Raw genomic sequence first — 23133 nt, 5'->3', positions numbered from 1 at the left:
AGAGATTTGAAAAAAATACTTCGTCAGCTCTGTGGGGTGGCGATTAGATTTATTCAGTTTTTCCTCATCTTAAAAAGCACCGTGATGACTTCGTACAAATTCTTATAGAAAAGAAATCCGTGCACCTCACGTGAGATGTTCTTTTCAGAATTGTGCTGCATCATGGTGAATGATAAGTTGGGTGGCTTACCTTTTCGTGACACACAGTTCAGAGGACCGTGTTGCCGCTAATTATTCAACTATTCGCGAAAACGCCACCTTGCCCGTGAATGAACCGTGTGTGCAGGAAGACAGGTCATTAAACTCATCACCACATTCTCATATGCAGACTGTCCTATCAGGCATGCGTCATTTTTGGTTTCTAATTTTGTTCTTGAAGTTTTACGGTATTGATGAAATTTTGCACACACACAAAAAAGGTAGCATTCTCTGTTTAATGAAAACCAAATTGACCTCATAATTGTTTTTGCCGCTGTCTTATTTTTTAAAGCATACTATTATGTCTTAAGTTGACTTGGTTTAATTCCAAGAGTAGCTTGAAAATGTATTCCTCTGCAAATGTTTAATGCATGACGAGGGATTAAATCTAAGATTGGACTTCCTAGTTGCGATCTCGCCCAATACAGACGCATTACTGCAATGTGGGTTGAAACGCAAAGAATAATTTCACCTCATCGGGTTTCAATGCTAAAATGTTTCAAATAGAAAAGAGTCTGAATTTCTCCGTGTGAATGTAATTTTCTAGGTTTTTCATGACGGAAAATGGAACTAAAATAATTTTTAAATAAATCCAAACACGACGTTGTTAAAGCACAGGTAAGTTCACCGCTGAGGTAAATGGGTTCTCAAAATAGAAGCTTGGCTGCCAACCTGTCATAACTTGGGTTAACAAGGGTAAGCTGATCAACCGTGCAGTCCGCATTACCGTATTGTCTGTGTGTCGACCTAAAGGTGTCATTCGAGGGTCAAATGTCACAGAGATTTGTTTCGCACTATCTGGATGATCAGCATGTCTGACATGTACTAACGTTTTAAAAAGTATGTAACATGGCAGTCCAATAGGGTAGGAGAAAATTTTCCGCGGACATTAGCGACACCTGAATTAAGCGTTGTTATTAAATCTGATAAATATAGCTTTAGCAATGCATACTTTGAGAAAAACTTTCAACTTCAAGCATATTCCCCTTTACTCATAACAAACATAAGTCTATTTCTAATTATTTATGAATTTGGACAAAGTCTTTCCAGAAAACAAGTGAAGGTGTCATGGGGGATGAGCTCCTATGGCCTCGGAACTATAGAAACTCACGAAAATCCTCGACGACGCACAGTGGGCGGAAATCGGAAAAAGCCGGGCAAAATTACAAAATGGCTTTTTTTAAGCTATAAACTTGAAACTTCGCAGGTATACTTAAAAAAGATTGAAATTTATGGGTATTTACATCATTTGACATAGATCCCAACCGTTACTGAGATACAGAGGCTCAAACGTGAGCAAATTTCCATAAAAACGCCCGTCTTCAATTTTCTCTGAAAATCTTCCAAAGTATGTAGATGGTGAAGTTATAAGTGGATTCTTGCCGAATAAAAAACCACATAAACGACCGTTTTCGCAGTAGAATCCCGGGGGGTCAGGGATCGAAGAGTAAAGAAGGTATTAGAGTCTCAGCTGATGTCTTTCTAGTAGGTCTTTTTGTATGAGTCCCAGGAACACAACTCACTTTTTCGAGGTTTGAACGCTTTTAATAGAAGCATGGTCTTCGATCGTATCCAAAGAAAACGAAATGAACTTCAATGAAACGTGCACTCACCTCGGCTGAAAAACCTCCAGTGTCTTCACCATAGACTATTTGAGAATCGGTGCCTTGAAGCAAAACATAAAAACGGTGAATGCTGGGCGTTAAAACCCATACAGTTCCAATAACCTTACCGAATCGCGGCTAATCCAACTCCCGACGCGCGGAGACGAACCCTGCCGCGCGATCGAAAAATCAATGTAATTTCCGGAGTCGCAAACTTATTTCAAAGGTAACTGAGTTAACACCTCAAGAAATTTTCAAAAAAGCTCCCATGTAAGTTACTTTGCGTGACTTTGCCGAAAACCCATTTGAAACTCTACCTAAATGTAAAACTTTGTCGAAAAACAGTACCCGCCATTTTGTAACTGCATGATAAGAATTTATCAACGATATTCTTTTTGGATTACGGAAAATTAAAGAAAAAATACCATGACATCAGATTATGTGGTTTTTTATTCCGGAAGAATCCACCTATAACTTCACCATCTACTTACTTTGGAAGATTTTCAGAGAAAATTGAAGACGGGCGTTTTTATGGAAATTTGCTCACATTTGAGCCTCTATCTGAGTAACAGGTGGGATCTATGTCAAATGAAGTGCATATCCATAAATTTCAATCATTTTTTAGTATACCTGCGCGGTTTCAAGTTTATAACTCAAAAAAAGCCATTTTGTCATTTTGTCCGGCTTTTTCCGATTTCCGCCCACTGTGGCGACGTTCTCTTTGGAACAATTTTTCTTTTTTCTCCCGGAAGATTGAAGCCATTTGTAGGTAAGTGAATGTGTGAGTGACTTCTTATTGAGTGCGTGTGTTTCCGCAAATCACTGGCTATCCCTAGCAGGCCCACCCTGTGAAGAATCCCGGTTTTTTGTGGAGCAAGAATCCTTTGTGGAGGTCCCTAAACTGTAGGGGCCTCCTCTAAGGATTCTTGTACGGCCTGCAGCCCCACAAAAGATCTTGTTGTGTATGTTTGGTGTGAGTTAATGTGTGTGAGTTTTGGGCTTTCCGGTTGAGAGGCTGGTGTTTTGCTGCGGTGAATTTCTTCCCCTTCCCGCACAGTAACGCAGTGACATTTTGCCTTGCAAGGCGGACGAACTGTGGGAGAATTACACGGCCATTTGAGTATTTTCCTTTCTACATAAATGTATCAAATTATTAACTGCATGAAATTAAGTAATAAAACGATATACAATATTCATCAACAGTGGATTCTTAATTATTCTCCATATTTAAAATAATTTTAATGCTAACAACTAAAATAACAAATAATTAAAAATATAAATATAATTTTTTTACGATGCTGCAAAATTTTACGATGACAGTGGAGAGGGATCACCAGTGCCGATCTCGGAAGCAAGGATCTAAGCTGAGGCCAGGTTCTTCAGGGCAATCGATGCAGAAGGTCTTAGTCCGAAAGAGTCTTCGTCCGAATCTTTGAGCACTTTCTGCGTTGTTTTTGGAACTTCTCTTATTCTTATTTTCGAAATTCTTCGGAATTGATAATAAGGTTGTTTTGGCTTGTTTGACCTTCAGCGAAGGTGCATATTATAGACAACCTGAATGAGTTCAAGCTCAGTTTCTGTGTGCCTGACTTCTGTTCCGGGAGATGGGAATTCAAAACCTTTATATGCATCAAATGAATCCCTAATCTCCTGAACCATTTTAAAGTTTTATGATCACAGGGAGAGTAGGCCATGGTCAATATGGTCAATGCCCCCCGTGAATCTATTACATTACGAGATAGGTTTCTTGCCGTCTTGCAAAATAAGCACTCTGTGGAAAACGTCAATCCTGGCGATACCGTTCAGATTTAATATGTTCTACATAAGTACATATACTTGTCTGTTGTCATTTCAATCAGAAAGTATCACCGAAACATGCCGAGGATGCATTCCCTTCATCTGCAGCTGAAAGACTTCCGCGATGGATGGATCACTTCATTATAAAATTAAACTATCCTGAATTTAAATTGCTAAGGTTTAAAGTTAGTTATATTTTTAATAAATCAAAATAAAAATTCTTCGTAATCGATTAAAAAAACTATTAGAGTAAAAAATTTGAGACTCAACTTAATGGAACTTACTTGTATCAAAGAATTCCTTTCCAAGCTTCCGGAAGTAAAAAAAATATATATTAAAAAAATCATCGGCTAATTTATTTCTATTGAAGTAGGGAATGATTAGCAATGAATTCGTTCAGAAATATTGAAAAACAGATAATAGAGAAATTGTTTACAACACCAACAACACAATGAAGTGAAAATTGCCTCATAAAAAGTGCACGAAATTTTGGAGGGCGCCGGTGACAGAGGAAAGCTAAAAACCAGAACTGAAGCGAATTGTGGATGCCTGAGAATCTACTGCCGACGTTAATGAAGCTCCGTGACCGCTAAGCAAAGGGAAAGCGAAGAACGGAGCTTTCAAGGTTGAAGCTGCCGAGCGCAGCCGGCCGTCATCTGTAGATGACGATCGGATCTGGGCGGAGTCCGACGCGTCATCTTTCGATAATTTGCATGTCACAAACAGTGATAATTTTGGATGGATGAGGCAGATACTTTGTGGAGATCCATTACGAGATATGAAGTGAAACACTTTGCACTTTCCACATAAAAATTTATTACACTAAAGTCGACATGTTTCGCTGCACTGCAGCATTATCAAGGCTTGATAATGCTGCAGTGCAGCGAAACATGTCGACTCTAGTGTAATAACGTTTTATCTGGGAAGTGCAAAGTGTTTCACTTCATATCTCAAGTGATAATTTGTTTATCACAAACAATTTGAACATTTCCTAAACAAATGACTCAAATTTGATAAAGTTTTGGAAGAAGTGTGTGCTTGAGAATTTGAAGGTTATTATATTTTATGTAATACAAACTTTGAACCGTTCTCTATTGTTTCCTAAAAGTTACCATAAGTAAAACATTTGGCTACAATTATAAACTAAAAATCTAATCTTGAAGTCTTAAATTAAGGACTTGATGACGCCTATAATTTACGTGAAGACAAATGAGACCAACTTTAACGCTCTTTCCTACAGGTGCAAAATTTTATTTGGCATCAATGGCCAAAATTTGTCATAGACCAGAAATATTAGTAAAATTTATGCTCCAAGAGTCAAACTTGCATATAAGTTCCTCAATATAAAAATTTAAGTTTAAAACCAAGAGCGTTTTAATATTTTTAACTTTTTATGCTTCATTGCTTTCTAAAAAATTCTTCATTAGTTGCTTATTTTAGGCTACTATAATTTCATGAACTTATCTGCGAATAATAGTTTTATTTATAAAGTCGGGAAGTAAAACAAAGATTATAACAAAACAATTGGAGTTTCTCGTTTCTTAAGTCTGGTAGGACTATTGTTAAAAAAAAAGAAAGGAAGAGACACTAGCATCGAATTAGAATATATCGCCATTTAAAAATATGCAGTGTATTGCAAGTCACCATAGAAATATAGAGGAAGCCTAGAAAAGTCTTCTGGTTAACATTACCAGCATTGAACAAAAATATAGGACAAAAAAGTGCATCTTTAAAGCTCTACAGTGTAATGGTCTTTTCCCCCAGTGTCCTGTGCTCCATTGTACGTCAAAAAATACAGCATTTTCATGGTAAGATCATCGAATTAGAAAATTAGCTCGCATAAAATTAATAATTAACACCAAAAATTGTTGATAAGTATTTCAATATGTTAGTAGCTTCCAAACTTTCCTAAAATGAAGGTTAGTTTTCTTTAATAACTTCAGCGACGAAAATTCCAGTCAAGGCACTCTATAGGGTGCTTATTATAGGTGAGGGTAGCGCTCCCTCAGAATAATATTCAGAAGTGCAAACATGATACGTTCAGTATAGAGAGGCAGTTCATTGCCATGAATCACCTCACACACAAAGAATGTTTTTCTATGGGGGAGCTGTGAGTGATTCGTTACGCTAATTAAGAATTCCTAGTCTCCAGTAGAAGCAGATGATGGATGAGACAGATGCCTGTAAGAGATACCGTTTGGCCGAGGGGTTTCTATAAGAATGTGATGGGAGGAAATGCTGTGCAAGGAAGGAAGAGGGGAAAGAAAACCTGATTTTCATTAATTTTGCTATGGAGGATATCCATTCTCAAAACAAATAACCTCAATAATGGAGAACCAATCAATGTAGACAGCAGCTGTGATCCCCTTTGCTAGATAATTTGTGGGGATAACGTAAAAAAAATCTTAAGTTGCTCCAACCTAACACTCTAAGATTTATCCTTGTCAGGTGCTAATCTTTGAGTTTGACCCATTCAATTTACCATTTTGTCGGGACAAAAAAAATTCAAGTTCTCTCAGTGTGAACTTCCTACCAGCAGTTAAGCAAGATTCTCAATTTCCACTCCACTTTAACTGTGTCGACCGGTTTTATCTGTCCCCCAAGGCTTTCATTTGTTAAGGTTACAAGAGTGGTCGGCTTCATTTCCGTTATTCTGGATGAGAGAAAGATAAAAAAAAAGGTACAGCGAAACCTTTAACGGATCAGTATCCGATGTGTTCTCTCACACGCAACAGTTGAGCTCTAGCTGCAATCAAAATCAAAGAAAAAGGAAGCTTAACCAAGGTTTTGGCGCAAAATCATCCGACGATTATACGTTGGCCTAAGGGTTCGATAAAAAGAGTGCCTCCGTCATGCAGCGTCTGAATGTAAGTTTTTTTTGCCCAATTATAGTCACCAATACCATAATTTAACCATTAACTCATGCACAGCATTTTCCACACTGCCCTCCTAAGGAGCACATTAACAGAAAGTTGGAGATTAGAAAAGGAACACTGTGATTGACAAGTCCCTGCATGAAGTAGTTGAGATTTTAATTGAACCGTGGGCAATCCAAGAATAAATCTTTATACATATTCATCCATGTTTGAACACTTAGGGCAGAGCTTTTGATTTGTGTGATTGCTGCGAATTGGGGGATCCTGGAGCAGTGTGGACATGGCGAAATATCTTTTATCTGTCCAACTCTCACATATCATCAATGAAAATTTCGGAGCATGTCTACCTATCGGGTATTTTTTTTTACTATGGCGAGTATTCCTTAGCCATTTAAAAGCAGATATTATCCAAATTAGTGGTTAAAATCAATCAAATAGTATTGGTAATTATTGGTATCATGGTTCATTTACTCCATAGGTGGATTTATAGAAGGGGCACAGGGGCTAGTGCCCCCCCCCCATCAGACGCTTAAAGTATATACAACATTTTTAATACGGTAATGATTACGTTGGTTTAATTCTGTGTATCACGGAGCCTCAATCATTTAATTTTACGTTAATGACTTTCATAATAAAATAAAGAGAATATTTTAAGCCATAATTGATATATCTTGATTTTAATCTCAAGTATAAGACGATATCGTTTGTCAGTCCGATCCTTGTACCCCCCAGAAAAAATTCTGGATCCGCCCTGGATCTGGATAGTACCATCGATAGGCCCGACGGGGAAAAAACTGAGGAAATTTGCTCTACCAATCAAGATCTCTATTTGTGTTTTGTAATGTGCCCGCTAGATGAAATTTTCATCCAAATAATCTCAATCTTTTAGCCATGCAGCTGCAAGAGGAAATACTTTTTGCGGTTTCTTCCCATTCTACTAACGATCACATGTACATTCAATTTATTATTGTTCTAATTTTCCGCTCAAACATATATCCGTACATTATTTTCATTGTCTTATGAAATACTTTTTTTAGGCAAATAATTTTCCTCGCATCGTAAAGCATCATCAGAAAAATCAAAAAAATTGTGACCCAATAGGATAATTCAGGAGACTCCTAATCAGATCATATGTACATCACCATAATAATTAAAATCTCGATAAGTTCTCTTCCTATGTAAAAAAAGTTTTGGAAGCTCTGACGATGCCCGAAGTAGTAGGCGAGATTTTGACACGAAATAAATATATTCGATGCAAAATAAGCCGGACCTAGCCTCCGAGGGTAAAATTAAAGCAATAATTAAAGTCAATAAAATATATATCATTTCATTTGTTTTCAGAATAACCGAAAATGTATAACGCATAAATATTTATGGGAATTTTATATTTATGGGATTCCCTCTTGTTAATATTTTTTTAGGAGAGGAGAGAAAGAAAATTTCACGAGGAGGAACACCGTGAAACACCGGAAGCATGCCTCTGACTACAACTATTCGAGGAGTGAGCATCTTCCTCGTCATAGAAATCATCGCAGTGAGCCATGGTCAAATTCTAAGGTTGGGATGGTGTCCTCCTCTGTTTTCCAGCACAAACCCTCCCCTTGAACTTGATGTGGTAAGTAATTACCGTAGCCGAAGGGCCTAGTCAGTACCGTATAATTTGCCAAATCAGTTAAAAAAATTTCTTTTCGAGTCGATGTTTCCTTCTGTTAACTTTCCAGAGGAATAAAAAAGCTACCATCATCATCATCACCTATTTAATGGGTATAAATCACCGGTGAGGATATGATTGCGTGGAACCTGACACTCTAGATTTACTAACCACATCAGCCTAACCCTACGTTTGATTCCCTCATTCATAATTTACGCATCATATCGGGAACATATAAGTCGTAAACGAATATGTTTTGAGAAAATGTTGATGCAAAAGCAATGATTAAATTCAACACATTTTCAACAGCCGGATCACTTTCAATTTTCTTGGAATTATTTTTCATTCAACAAGTGATGCGTTACCTCCTTTTTTTCCCTCTCCATTCATCTCTCTTCCACCATTCTATCTGATCACATCTCAGGTATTCGATCCCATTACTTCATTCCCTGGTCATTCCCGTTCATTCCTTCTTCAGCGTTCGGAAAAAGTTTAAAATTTCCTCAATACATGGCATTAGTTTCTCCTAAGAATTTTGACACTGAGAGCTTTCGGATGAAATTAGTTCAAGCCCATTGTGAAATCTTGTTTTTGAAATCCTTGTTTCGCTATGTTCCATAAACATAGTTAATAAGAAAAATTAATTATTAAAAAAATTTGAATGTGCACTAAAAAGTAAAAAAAAACCGTTTTTAATCACTCGAAGAATGAAGTGTGGGTGCTGATTGCGTGACTCATTTTATATTGTTTTGAAAAGAGCCAAAATCTTTTAAAATCTACTCGTAATTTTTCTTTTTTCCCATCTTTCTTAGTATTATTTTTTGTTCAAAATGTGAAGTGTTTCCCATTTGGGTAATTTGCTCTCGGAATTCCCACCGGATTAATTCTTTCATAACGGCCAACGCTTCAAGCTCCGTCTCGGCGCTCATAATCAAGACTGAATGTTGAATTATTTAAATTTTTGGTTGCTAAGTCTCATTTTTGGAATAAATTAGATAATTAAAAAATATGTTTAAAAAAATACTACTTTTTCATTCAACATGTGTAGCGTTTCCTCATTTATTTTCCTCACCGTCCATCTCTCTTTCACCATTCCACGTGCCAACATCACAGCTACCCACCCCATTATTTCATTTCCTCTTCATTTTCCATTTATTCCTTCTCCTGCGTTCACGTTTCCACGCTGTAAAGCTCAAAATTCTATATGATGAGGCTTTTTGCTAGACTTTCCGTCAAACTCATACTTAACGATACCTTCCTCAGTTCTATCCGGTTCATAAACATTTTTTAATACCAACGCTATTATCTCTCTGATGCCCTAATTCCATGTAAATTTTCCTCCAAGATCCTTTTCAAATATCTTTGTGACTGGCCCAGTCGTGCAAGTTCGGGTCTTGCGACAATATGGATGTCGGGTGGGGAGAGAGAAAGGTGTGTGTTGTCATGTTTTCTCAGAAAACTTTGTCAGTGAATGGAAAAGCAAGGATGGCAATAGAAGCTAAACGAAAGTCAAAATCAGTAAAATTTCTTTAGTTTCGTTCCCGGAAGCGAAATGTAGAAACGAAACAAAATGCATTTAAACACGGGGAGCTAAACTCAGGGTTGAAACGAAATCGGAGTCAAAACTACTTTGGGTCGAAACTAAAGTAAAAATCTGGGACGAAACGAAACGCAGATAATGCTTCGCACCGGAGGGACCACGTTATCCACCTTCGAACGGTTTAATTTCCACCCACTCACCGAGTACGAAATATGGTTGAATGAAGTAGAGGCTCGACCTACCGCCATTAGATGCATGGGGAACTCATATTTTTTACCACTAAAAGGAGAACGGTGAATGCAAACTGGCCACTCCATTTATAAGCGCAATGTTTTATCCTCTATACACTTATACCAAACGTAACGGGTGGAAAATATTCTTTCTCATTCCCCTCCACTAAACTATAGGGATCGAAACATAAGTAACATTTGGAATACAACGACTGTCTCAAAAACCCTCTTCCCACTTGGCAACACTGCTAACTTACTCACGAGGCGCACACCATGAGGATCCGCCAATCGCACTTCGGTTGGTTTTCAAGAAGTCACGTGCCCTGCGTCCTCATCCCCCAAAGCATTTGGACCTGCCTCGCAGTGGCAAAGATATTTGAAATGAACTATAATATATTCTGAGCACACGGTTTTAGTTAAAATGTAGATAAATTTTTCATTGCCTTTGCTTAATCTCAGGAGAAAAATTGTTTTAACGTTTCATTTTCCAAAACTATATCGTATTCAACTCTATAAAAGCCCATAAATCGAACACGATTCAATTTTAGCCAGATTTTTAGTTGAATAAACTTTTCTCACTCTTTGCAGCTTGAAGGTACATGGAGATTGCTAGCCCGCCTACCTTCACTTTACTCCTATGATTGGAAATGCGTCACATACACCTTCATGAGTATCTATGGAAAACTAAAATACTCGCTAACCACGATGGGACGCCAGAGTATGTGAGTATATCCATCAAAGCTTAACTGGTAATGATGATTTTGAGCTAATGTGTTTTAATCACATGGGGATTATTTATTTCCCTGACAAAGGAATTTCAGACGGTATCAAATCTGCACCCAGTATTCGTTGTCAATGACAGCTGAAGAATGATGTAGCATAGATAATACTATACTGCTGCTTCTTTGCTGCCGACTTCGACTTTATACGGCTTTGAGGGGTTAGGAACCTCGGTATAGTTCTTTTACGTACTACTTTCATATGGTCTGGTCAGAATTTCAAGCATAAGTTTTTCAAAATACGTATTTGAAATACAGTTGTAATTTGTATTTTGTATTTCAAATACATAAATTTGGCATTTTGCCATTGTAAAATAGATAAATATATTCGTCAAATGCTTTTGAAGTAGGCCTGATAACACATCTGAAACATTATTCTTCAGAGAATACTTTATTTTCGTTAGAATCGTTTTCTTCACGTTTGCTATCATCCATAACGTGCGAAGACAGGTTATATTTTTTAAGATATATCAGTTTCTACAGAAATGTATTTTGTATTTTAAAATGTATTTAAATTGCTATTTTGTAATATTTATTTTCAAATACCCAAATGAAAGATATTTTGTACTTAGCATTTAAAATACATTGGAGCAATATTTTGTGTTTCAAAGACATTTGGAGCCTTATTTTGGGTTTCAAATACACCTTGGCCTGCATTTTCTCCAGTTCTATTTTTCATCCATTAACGATATCTCCATTTTCATCAGCAGTTTCCCATTAGAATCTGTACTTTTTTGCATCTTGGTTTTCGGTGTCAGAAGTGTCTCTTGGTTAGACTCAATGCCGGTTCTAAGCTACCTTTCATCATTTCTTCGAAAATGCTCTAACAGCAGCTATCGGTCCATTTGCCTTTGGCGATTTTCTACTCTCCGATGACTTAATTCCTCCAACTCTTGTCGAGTTTTTTTTCATGTCCATTCTTTCCGTTCTTGTACTACCTTATTTTCTCTTTGAGAGCTATGATTTGACAATTAATCCAATTTTTTGACTTTGATCTGCCGACTCGTAAATTGTTACTCTGCTACCTCTTAGATAGTATTCTTCTATCTCTAATCTTCATTTGAGTTTCGGAATAGGCAGAGATAAATGCAGTTTTAAACACATTTCTACAACAAATAAAGAAATGGCTTTTCTACAGGAGGCAGCTATTTTAGAAAAATAGAAAATGAGTACAAATGTTTACTGCGTGACGTCAGTGGCCTGGGTTCCCTTGTGGTTAAATGTCTATACGGCGAAGTTTGTTTTTCTGAAGGAGATTGGAATACCTGGAGGCGCTATTTCCGAGTTTGTAGAGTAGTCGAAATTCTACCATCTTAGTTTGACAATTTTTGGACTTAGTCTCTGACGGATAATTTGAGGTGGCTCAGTTCTATTCTGCAAATACGCTACATAAAGTGAAAAATGCCACCATAATCACTAGTATTTAGCAGGTTATTGTCATCGGAGTTTTCCAATTATTCGCAATACTTCTATTAATGCCTCTAGTCCTGTTAGCCACTTTATTAGTGGAAATATCCTTTAAATTTATGCTTTTGTAGTGTAACGGTTAGATTTCTATTTGCTTTAATAAAATTTAATTCCCGTACAAGTGCAGAAAAATGACTAGTTTAAACTCGAACAAATTTATTTTCACCTTAGCTGGTTGTAGAACGTAACCGTGATTGATAATAAATTTTCACTGGGAAAATATGTTTGATGCATAATGTCGCAGTAAACCTCCTTTAATTAAGGTAATTAAATGAGGTTTACTGCGTGCGTTCTATAGAGAATTTTAATCTATTAACTAGTAATGACAAAAAATCTCGCCAAAACGTGCGCATGAACCCTTATGGGATTATCATTGTTTTGGTCAAAGTAGGCGTAGGCTCATCAAACCCAAGCACCCCCACTCTTGTCACACTTTGCTCCACGCTTGGAACCAGTGGTTATATACCAACCTGCTTGGTTTTTCCTAAATAATGTTATGTATTTTAAACACACTAAAATGTCCGGTCCATGTCCATCAATGTCCGTTTCTCGTTTTCTTTTATCCTTAGGCCATTCATATTCAGAGGTTACGCCGGAGAATCAGGTACGGTGACAGTATCTGGAAACGGTGGGATGGATACCACTACAGTTGGAACCTACTTCACGTTTGAGCTCATAAAAACGGGTAAGTTCTGAGTGATTTTTTCATTCTCTTTGCATGCTTAATGATTAATTTTTCAGAATCATTGTCACATTGCTACATCATTTTATTTATGAGACATAAAGGGTAGGAATGAAGTATTGCCCTGATAAAAAAAAATTCTATAGAATAACCGTTTGACATAATAATTCAAATTTGATGCTGTTGCATATGTCAGTGTTACTATTTTTTTAAGACCACTTACACTATTAAACTTCAACGTGTGTCCCCTTGGTAATTAGGAGAATGTCGAAGCAGTAATCCAGTTCCCGCCAGTGACAGAAAAATGTTTTGTAACATGTATTCGGGATTGGTGAGCTCACCCCAGGCTAAGCCAAATATGCGTAATACCATAAATTCAGGGTAGGGGTGTCCAGTTCCCAGTACCCTGCACTTAGATAACTTTTGTTTAGCGGTGTAAAAATACTCACTCCGACGGGATTCGACGCTCTACCAAATCGACCACCACGCTACAATGTATCCATTGGCCCCACTTATTTGCTATCGAATGTCAACATAACCCTATGGAAAATGTTTAATCTCGAAATCTCTAATCAAATTGATGCGATGGTTTGTAGAGTATTAGAATTTGTTAGCTCGCCTTATTCTTTAAGTAATGAAAAAACACTTCCTTCTTTTAGTATCCCTAAGAAAATAGTTTAGATGTTTGGCAGAGTAGTATGAAATTAATGCTCGCTTTAACATTAAATGTAAATAAAAGCGTCCTTCTGCCAATATTTCATTAATAGAATTAATTATTGTACGATCAAGACTATATTATAATATAATTGAAACGATCCAGTAAAAATGCTTCAGTTTAGTTTCTCAGGGCCCAGGAAACTTTACTAGGCATTCAAATGCAATTCTCAGACATACTGAGTACCACGGTTTTCACATCATATGCCATTAGCAAGACTTTGAGTTACAGACCAGCTATGACGTAAAATGTTTTATTTTTTCGCCTTTTTTTACGAATAATTGCTACCCTCGGATAATTCATTTCCAAACGGTGGTACACTAGGCAATAAAAAATGTTCAACCAAATTTCATAATTGTTTTGTGAGTTGAAAGAGATTGAATTCCGAGGAGTAATTAATGATAAAGTTTTCCAGGTACGCTGAGTACATATAAGGTATTTTCAAGTGATGCGTCGAGGAGAAAATCCGCGGCCGCAACCGGAGGGAAAATTCAAGGGGAGTTTTGAAGGGTCGAGTACATTTCGGAGGGTTACCTTGTGCACCCGAAAATGAATCTTCTTTTAGGATGGTTAGAACTTTTGAACTCCCCCCCTCCCCTAACTCACTACGGCCTTGGAAGAAAAAATCACATAGTAAATAGCCCAGGAAACGGTTTAGAAATCCATAACTTCCCCTAGAAAACAACTTTAGTCAGTCATGCTTGGGTTTGGATATGAGCACAGATGACGTATATTTGAGTAAAATTTTGTGGTAGGTTATTTATTTTGTTGAAGATTAAATTTCAGGTCAAATTTCTGAAGGGTTCTTCGGGTTGAAAATTGCTGTTATAGGCATGCTATACAGTAGGTGGAGGAGCTGATCGAGAGCTGAGGTTATTTGCGCCGTAGGAAAGCCTGGGAAAAGATAGGTGAAGAGATACGCGGCGCCGGCATAAATGTGCTTTACCAAAATGAGCCAAGGCTTCTACAGATATGGTTCTACAGATATCCGAGGATCATAAAGTTGTACTTGAACTACCCTCTACAAAACATTCTGTGACGTCGAAATCCCTAAAAAATATTAAACTTCCTTGAAATCTCAATTTGGCATTGCCCTTCTTTATTACGCATCCTCATTCTTAAACTTTCTTTTAAGCAAACCCCTTCCTCTTATTAACAACACATAGCAACGTTTTATTAAACAAACAATAAATAATCTAAACCATCGGCATAGAAGAACATACATTAACATGTAAATAAATATAGTCAAAAACCTAAATAAGGAAAGAAATTCAATAAATTTAGTTAAATAAGGTAAAAAGTGGATTTGGATTACGTAAGCACAGCACACCTTACAACTGAAGCAAGGATCGGGAAACAATTGTAAAATTATAAACGATTTGAATTTTTTCCCGTGAATAATAATCAGGAATTTTTCTCGAATTCTTCTGCACCGGGTGAATTCAGTCGTATTGGTCGGCGTTTCGGTTAACAAATTGTCTTCAATTCTCAAGGCGTGTAACTATCTGCGCGTCCAAGTTCACACTGGTAAATTAACGTTCAAAGTTAGCGTGAATTTGGACATTCGGTCAGTAACATGCCTTGGGAATCGAAGACAAGTTGTTTTCCGAAACGTTGGCCAATACGACTGAATTGACTTGGTGTAGAGCCCGAGAAAAATTCCTGAATTGTTAAGTATTTTCCACTGCCGGGATCTGAAATTGGGTCTACGGAGAGGGAAGCCACCACATCATTGAATTAGCCTCGCAGTTCTGGACCGCAATCATTGGCGCCTTGGAAACAGAACTTCGAATGGATGCCTGAATTAATTTTTGGTAGTCAGGTCGGAGGAATTAAATCGAATGCTTCCTCTTCCTCCCCTTATCGTCCTACCGGAAACACCCTCATATGGTGGACTTTAAGTGGCGGCCCCAACCTGTAGCGTTTCAGTCCAGTGCAGGGAACTTTTGATCCGACACCTTAATTCAAGGGCAAGGACCGTGTGAAGAGATGGCCTTGAGACAGGAGAATGACCCAATGTGATCCAGTTCGAAGTGGAACAAACCGCTTTTTAGTGATGCAAATCTAAGGGCAGATCGAAACCGGCCATGAATTTCCGCTGAGGAGATTCCTCTCCTGAAACGATTAAATCATTGAATTCCAGAAAAAACACAAGTCCATTCCTCTGAGAAAAGATAAACTAGAGCTGAACGATTTCCGTACACCGCGCACGGGATAAGCTTGTGCCCCGCTCCAAAATGTTGAATATTATGTTTCCGTACGTGCGTGGACCAAAAAATGTCGTGTGAAGGCATATCCGTATCGTAATATCGTTTGTACCATGAGGATCAATAGTTATGTGTAAAATCCTGTGCATTATGTTCCCCGCTGAAAGAATTTATTCCCCATCTCGGGCTTTCCACCGGGTTAGTTTATCCACAGCCGACGCTTCGATAGCAATGCTACGGGTATACTTCGACACTAATTATGATAAGATTTTCTAGGTACTGACAATGAGTGCATAAAATTTTCTCGGGTGCTTTCAAATAATGCGTCGTGTCATGAAGTATTTTGTTCTTTCCCGGCGAATATTGGTGATGAAGTCTTCTCGAAAAATCTACCAGGTAAATAATTTGAATTTCGCCCTGATGACGATGAAATCTGAAAGATGATATTTTTCCTGGCGTATGATGCCTTTGAAATATTCTAGGGTTTCTCTGACCTCAATTCAAATTTAAGAGGAAGCAATATATTGAACTCACCCGATGTAAAACCAGAAAATATTTCACGTGATGAAATCTGAATTTCACCCTGATGACGAGAGCAAGGAAGGCTATCGAAACGTCGGCAATAATGGACGTCTTGACCCGGCTTATTTCCCGAGAAGACTTCGTCAGCTTGCGTCGAGTCGTCATAATAAGACGGGGCCGTAGACTTAGGAAATATTAAAGGGAATTTTTGAAGTGTCGGGTGCTTTTCGAGGGGTTATTTTTGGATAAGGTACACCCGTTAAAGGCGAATAAAAGTCCCGGAATACTCCGCTGAAAAGAATAGAAAATATCTGAACAAAGGCCATCTTTGGAATCAGACTGTCATTCTGGAATCACGTAATATTATATTTCAATCGTCCATAAGTTTAGAAACCGAAAATCGATCTTCATTATGAAATAATACCGTAGAATTTCCACGCAAACTAATCGAAGGAAAAACTTCAGCTGATAGGAATTTCTCCGATTCTCAGCTGGGTAAATTTATCGTCATCAGGGCAGATGACTGTTCTGACCGATAAATGTACTATTTTATGCATAACATTTGTTGGTGAGCTCTCATGAGAAGTTTGAACAGGAGAATACATTAACGATGGTTGCATTAATCTACATAATACCACATAATACCTTGCAACCAACCTTCAGGGTTTTTGGTATTAGGTGAGCATTTTTAAATGCTTGATTTCAGCGTGATGAGGATTTAAGAATAAACGCATAGTGCTTTATGTATATCATTTTAGGTGTTTAGGAGAAAGTATGCTATCCAATGCACGGAAGGAATGTTCTGACCAAGCATGCTAAAATTCTTTCGTTGAATGTGACGAATATCTGGCTAGTCTGCAATAATTTGGCAGACTTTTTGAGGAGCACTTGTGACAACACTTTTCGCTCGGTACTTTAAATCAAATGTTTGTTCTATAGGTGATGGTGGAGTTTAAACAAAGCAAATAGCTTGTGAATTGAATATTGAGTTCTATAAAGATTAAGCTGTGGAGAACATGTTAGCCTCGTGGGTCAAGCGCTTGGCTACTGATCTAGGAGTCCCATGTTCAAAACCTTGGAGAAGCCTTCAGACATTCCCAAGCAAAAACACTCTAATTGCGAGTATTATGCGAGGTCTCACATGAAAACAGACTAGTCCCCCGCACAGAATACATGAATTTGCCTGCAAAACAAAACACGGGTTCGGTTCCAGCCTGAGTTGGTTGCCCCTATCAAAGGCACATATGTTCATGTACGTTTAAGTGTAAAATTATTTTTTTAAACATGTAAAATGCCCCTTTTTCGTTGTTTTCCATGGTTTGGCAAATAAATTAATGAAAATATTTCACACGCCTGTGTTTAAGAAGCGAGATGTATAGATGTAAACCTGAACCCTGCTTAGAAAGATAAAAAGGAAGAGAGGACGTGTAGTCAATTATGCAGGGGGTTTGAGTGGGCGCTGGCCTAGGGGAAAATTCAAAGGTGGTTGGCGACAAGAGACTAGCATGCGACTGGAATCACTTCGACAAGAAGCAGTGTAATCCTCAAAATTCTTTCAGTCTCACGTACCTCAATCATATTCGGACACGCTCTTTCACATACACTGGAAAGGTGGCACAGGTTCAAGGGGACTGCATAAAGGAGGCCCAATTCTATCCCATAAAAAGCTGATTTCTGTTGACACTTCGATCGCATTTTAATCGATTTTCAAAAATGTCCGCGGCGCGGTGATGAGTGCAATGCGATACACTTTTTTTCTAATATTTTACAGTATAATGTTAGTAATAGCGAGTAATAGCAATGAAAAGTTATAAATTTCATAAACACATAATCGTGTACATCAATTTCAGTTAACACCCCTAATAATACCTTATTACCCCGTGAAACTCGGAACAATTTGTCCGTTGGCGACGCGAGTGGCGACTTCTGTAAACCCATTTAAATGCGCGGGGGACGACAACACTTTTAGAGGCCGACTTCCGGATCCTCTATTGTAATATTCGTGCCCAGGTCCTTTAAACTTGTTTTGCGCCAAATATTGCATTCGCGCGTTCCATTACACAACCAATTCCGCTGAAGAGATGGAAATGTTTAAAATGGATCTGGATCCGTTTTGGGATAACATTGCTGATCGTCCATACCCGTATACGATTTAATTGAAAAATTTCTCTCTCAAGGTTTTCATACAACTAGGAATACTAAAAACTTCTCCTTTTCACCTCATTGTCAGTACAATTTAATACCTCGGTGATTATCAACCTTCACTTTCATGCGCGGAATCTTTCAAAGTAATTATCACTAAAAATACCCAATTAAATTATATGTTACTTCAAATTGATTCAGTAGCAGATATTAAAATATGCAAACTTATTGAAAAGCGGAGCTTTGGATGAAAGACGATTCTAGGCTAACGGACTCCTCAAAATTTGTATAGCGGGTAGTTTCCACAAGGGGAAAGTTTTTGAGGACATGGGCCGAGGAACACTTAGCTACCGCTCTGCACTGACCACATGCCTGATTGGCTACCACTGCTTATCGACCTTTAAGGGTACTCAGTAGCGTACATGGATCATTTCTTAGGAAAGGGTGTCCAATATCAATGCAAGGTTAGGTTAATCGACTTGTAATTAGGGCACCCCATGATATATTTTTATTAAAAGTAAATGTGAAATTAAAAATAATAAGTGTGCACGGTTTCACGAGTACACAAAAGGGAAGTATTAAGATAAATCTGAACGGCGGAGGGCGGCTGGTAAAATACATTTTTCATCAATTATTCGAGTGCCGAGGGACATTTTATGGGTATTTGATTCCCTTTCTGCGAATTCGAATATCTGCACCCAAGTAAATACAGTAGATCCCTAGCCTTTAAGAGAATTAGTTTATTTCAAATATAAATGATTGACCAATGTCCAAAAATAAATTAATATCAGGTCAATAAATATTCACTAATTCAGGAAAAATAGTAATTCTTAAAAAGCTACATGTATACTACAATAGTCATATGTAAGATAAATTTGAAATGTTAATAGTTGTTATTTTTTCCATTTGAAGGGTCCAATGAGAATTAATTTTTTGCAGGCAGAATAATTCGACTGAATTACTACATTGTGAAGACGGATAACTTAAATTACATCGTGCTGTATGCATGCCAAAATTTCTTCTTTGGAAAGATAGGTAAAGCGCCATCGTAATTCAAGTTTTCAAATCACATACGGCTTTATATCATCAGTTTCATTCTTTACTCAACTACTTTTTATACTTCAACTATTGTTATTTTTACATTTCAGACAGCGTATTACTTCTGGCAAAGCCGGAGACCCCTGATGCTGATATTCGAGCCGCACTGAACTCCCTGTCAGCGTACGGAATAACGAGAGGTGATTTAGTATATCCATTCACGCAAGAATGCATAATGAACTAAATGAATTATGAGTGTCTTGTTTTTATTTGCACAAAATGTACCTATGCAGAAAATTATACACTTTCACTATAATAAACGGCCCTTAGCACTTTTGCTTAGTGTTGTCTACCTTGAGAGCTTTAGGCTCCTATATTGTTATGATGACTTATTACTCAATTACCACTGTCTCTCTCCTTTGATAAGCCACTTGAGACTATAAGCGAAGACTTATTCGTACAGCGTAAAGCGCGGCTGGGGTCATCCTCCCTACATTTTCCACTCTTTTGTGAGTTTTCGTATCTACTCTATTTATGAACAGGGTGGTTTCCTATTATTTTTTTATTGACTAAATCGAAAGATTATTACTCCAGGAGTACGTATTTCACGCTTTTAGATATTTAAATGACGATATCTGTTTTTCGCGATTAAATGAAAAGTGAAAATTTTCAAGCGCGCGAGAACGCGACGGCTAGGTAGGAATGCCGGGAAAACTCAGTGTGCCGTCGTTCTGGTTCCCGCTGCCGCAAGTGAGGTGACCTTGGGGCGAGGCTGTGAGCGCTGATACGACGCAGGATGCTAGCAGGTAGCAGAGTACCCTGCTAGCTGGTAGCGCTTGGCTTAAATAAGGATTATTAATACCTCATCAAACGAAGAAAACTTTCCCACCTCAGCCAGTTTTAATAGGTGATTATTAAGAGATCTTTCCCAGTGCTCTGTTCCTCATGCATGCATTTGTAATCTCAGACGATGTAAAACTCCTATCTACTCGTATAGAAACTAGGTCTCTGTGAGGTCACGTGGAGTGGCATCGCAAGGGCGCCAATATGGCCCTTTTCAAATGAGGATAAAATTAACCATTGCCATTCCTCTAAACCGGCATTTCTAAAACCAAATAATTTGTAAATTATGAATACACTAATGGTGGGTAACGAATCGCAATGAATGCCTTTCGTTTTCTTTGATGAAGGAATCTACCCTATTGTTAGGTTTCAGAGTAAGGGATAAAATTGCTCTGATTTAACGCTTATTGCAAAGCATTAAATTGGTTACCCTGAAGAGTTGCGGTATTTTTTACCTTTTTCCTCATTACTTTTCTTCTGTGCGTAGGTTAATCTTTCTTGGAAAAAAAATTCGTAAAAAATCTATGAAGTTGTTTAAAAGAGGAAATAAGCTACAAAAGGCATTTTAAATTATTTCTGAATTTTATTTAAAGCAAGAAAAAAATTAGTTTTCGTAAAAAATGCCAAAATTAAATTAATGCCGGGACACAATAAATGAAGGAAATACTTAAGGTTTTTTTTTAGTTTCTCGAATGTCTTAGATAAAATTGCTGCAGCCTACAAGCATAACTCACATGCTTTGTAACAATGGTAGTTCTATTTGGCCGAGAAATGTATTGGGGAGGGAGGTATTAGTACACTGGATCCTAGCTGAACCCTTTGCGATAAGATTCTACTTTGCCACTGTGGTCCTGTGCCCTCTGAAAATATTGGTAAGGAATGGTGGCTTTGCGTATTTGAACTAATATGCTTTCATTAAAATTCATTGCAATGATGGTTGCCATGTCTACAACATAATGGAATTTCCCTCAGTTGATTAATGTCGGGTTTATGCTTGAACAGATTCTCGTCTCATTGAATCTCACAGAACAAGTCTCATTGAATAGACAATTTTCTCACGAGTCCAAATATATAAGCCAGAACTCTTCTAGTACTCCACAAACTTCAGTAAATGCTTATTAAAAGTGCTCGAATATCGGTTGAAATCACGTGACCTGAAACACCTTCTGACGTCATCGGACGGTAATTTATTCACTTCGCTAAGAGAGTAGAGCGGTAGAGCCTTGAATGCAAGATATCGAAGTAAAAATCTTCGTCGAACTTTGCAGTAGTTCCTAAAAGGACAAATTGACTTGAGAGTGATTTAAGAAGGCACAATACGACAGTTTACTTTTGGTCGACCCCTTTATGGTGGCTAATTTTCTCAAAAAACAGTGATTGCTTCCTCACTAGCGCGATGCGGGAGTAAAATAAGGCAGGTAAATAATTACGCGATTAATGAAAATTATTTTACGAACGTTTTTAAATATTTATTTATTGGTCATTAAGATTTAATGTATCCATTGCTAGCTGAAAATATATCTTGTGCATTTACTTAGTAACCGTGAGGAACTTTGATAGTTTTCCCTAATCGGCCGGAGTTGAGATCCAAATGATCGTACAACGGTAATAAAAAAGTATTTCATAGACACAAAAACAAGTTTCAAGTATTATTTTGCTGTATTTATTCAAGCTCCTATTTTTGAACCGAAATTCACTGCAGAAACGAGTCGAAAGTTTAAGTTTTGCGTTTACATGCAGCGAACTTTTTTGGCATGACAGTGGCAAATATTGAGTTTACCTTGCCAAAAGCCTCATATTTCTCGTATATTCCTTATTTTCTCCGTGGTTTAATCGTAATCAGTATTTATTCTCATGAATAGCCACCTTCCTTTATATTTTATCATACAATGGTTACTCTATTAGGTACTGCATTTTTAGGATTGTTTATGAAGTGAAATGAGTGATACATCCTAAATTTAGTGGCCATCTGAGAAAAACTGGCAATTCGATAAAACCCTACGGCAACCCTGGTTTAGGAGTTAACTTACGTTGAGAAATATTCCGTTGACAATGTAGGTAAAGTATTTAACTCCATTCTCTAGGTCTTCAAACACTTTCTTCTTTTATTTTTTTCCTTTGGGACACAAGCAAAAGCCTTCTCCGGCGACAAAATAGATGTCCTTGAGCGCTTGGGCACTATACACGATTTCACGCGTTTTTCTATTGGATATCCATGCTGCAATACACTTATTCCACTAAGCAAATGATGTAGTTGTGTAACGTAGATCACAACGTGCAATAAACTTATTTTCATTTAATCTTTCCAATTCTTTCCAAACAATCCCCTTTATTTATTTCAACAATTCCTAGGCAACCCAATATATTCATCATCTGAATTTTGACGTTAAAAAAGCAATTCTTTTCGCTAAATTTGCGCTTTAGCCCCTGCATAGACCGATTTTATATCCACTGCCTCAGTCTGTCATTAGTGGATACCGTGCCGTGACGTCACGCTCCGATGACATCGTGTTTTCAAGCAGCCTATGAAGATTAATTTTTAAAGACTCATAACTCGGCTAAAACATTATTTATCAGCGAAATATTTAGCGAGTACATTTGAGGTGGGGACCTTTTTATTCAAATTTCATTTTATTAATAAATATTATTTTATCTTCAAAAAAATTGTGCATGTTGCCCATTTATTCAAAGATAAGAGTTCGACCAGGTACCATGATAAGTAAAACAGCAAAATCATTTTTTCGATGAGTCCGGCAGTAGTGCTCACTCAGTATTTGAGGCCATCATTGCCTCTCGTACTTTGCATCACATTCGAGTCATATTATAAAGCAAATTAGTAAAA

General features: G+C 37.5%; 2 protein-coding genes across 2 annotated transcripts in view; one reads left to right on the top strand and one right to left on the bottom strand.

Moving 5' to 3' along the window:
* Nucleotides 1-23133, bottom strand: part of LOC124164330 — a 148624-nt gene that overhangs the window by 10036 nt on the left and 115455 nt on the right. The gene's annotated exons all lie outside the window — the stretch shown is intronic.
* LOC124164329 lies at nt 7897-19737 on the top strand. Its single transcript, XM_046541599.1, has 5 exons — nt 7897-8090; nt 10485-10618; nt 12712-12827; nt 19350-19445; nt 19559-19737. Exons 1-5 carry the CDS (start codon nt 7950-7952, stop codon nt 19690-19692), a joined length of 621 nt encoding a protein of 206 aa, XP_046397555.1. The 5' UTR covers nt 7897-7949; the 3' UTR covers nt 19693-19737.

This window comes from Ischnura elegans, chromosome 8 (genome assembly GCF_921293095.1).
Source record: "Ischnura elegans chromosome 8, ioIscEleg1.1, whole genome shotgun sequence".
Lineage (NCBI taxonomy): Eukaryota > Metazoa > Arthropoda > Insecta > Odonata > Coenagrionidae > Ischnura > Ischnura elegans.
This window is presented reverse-complemented; position numbering and strand designations above follow the sequence as displayed.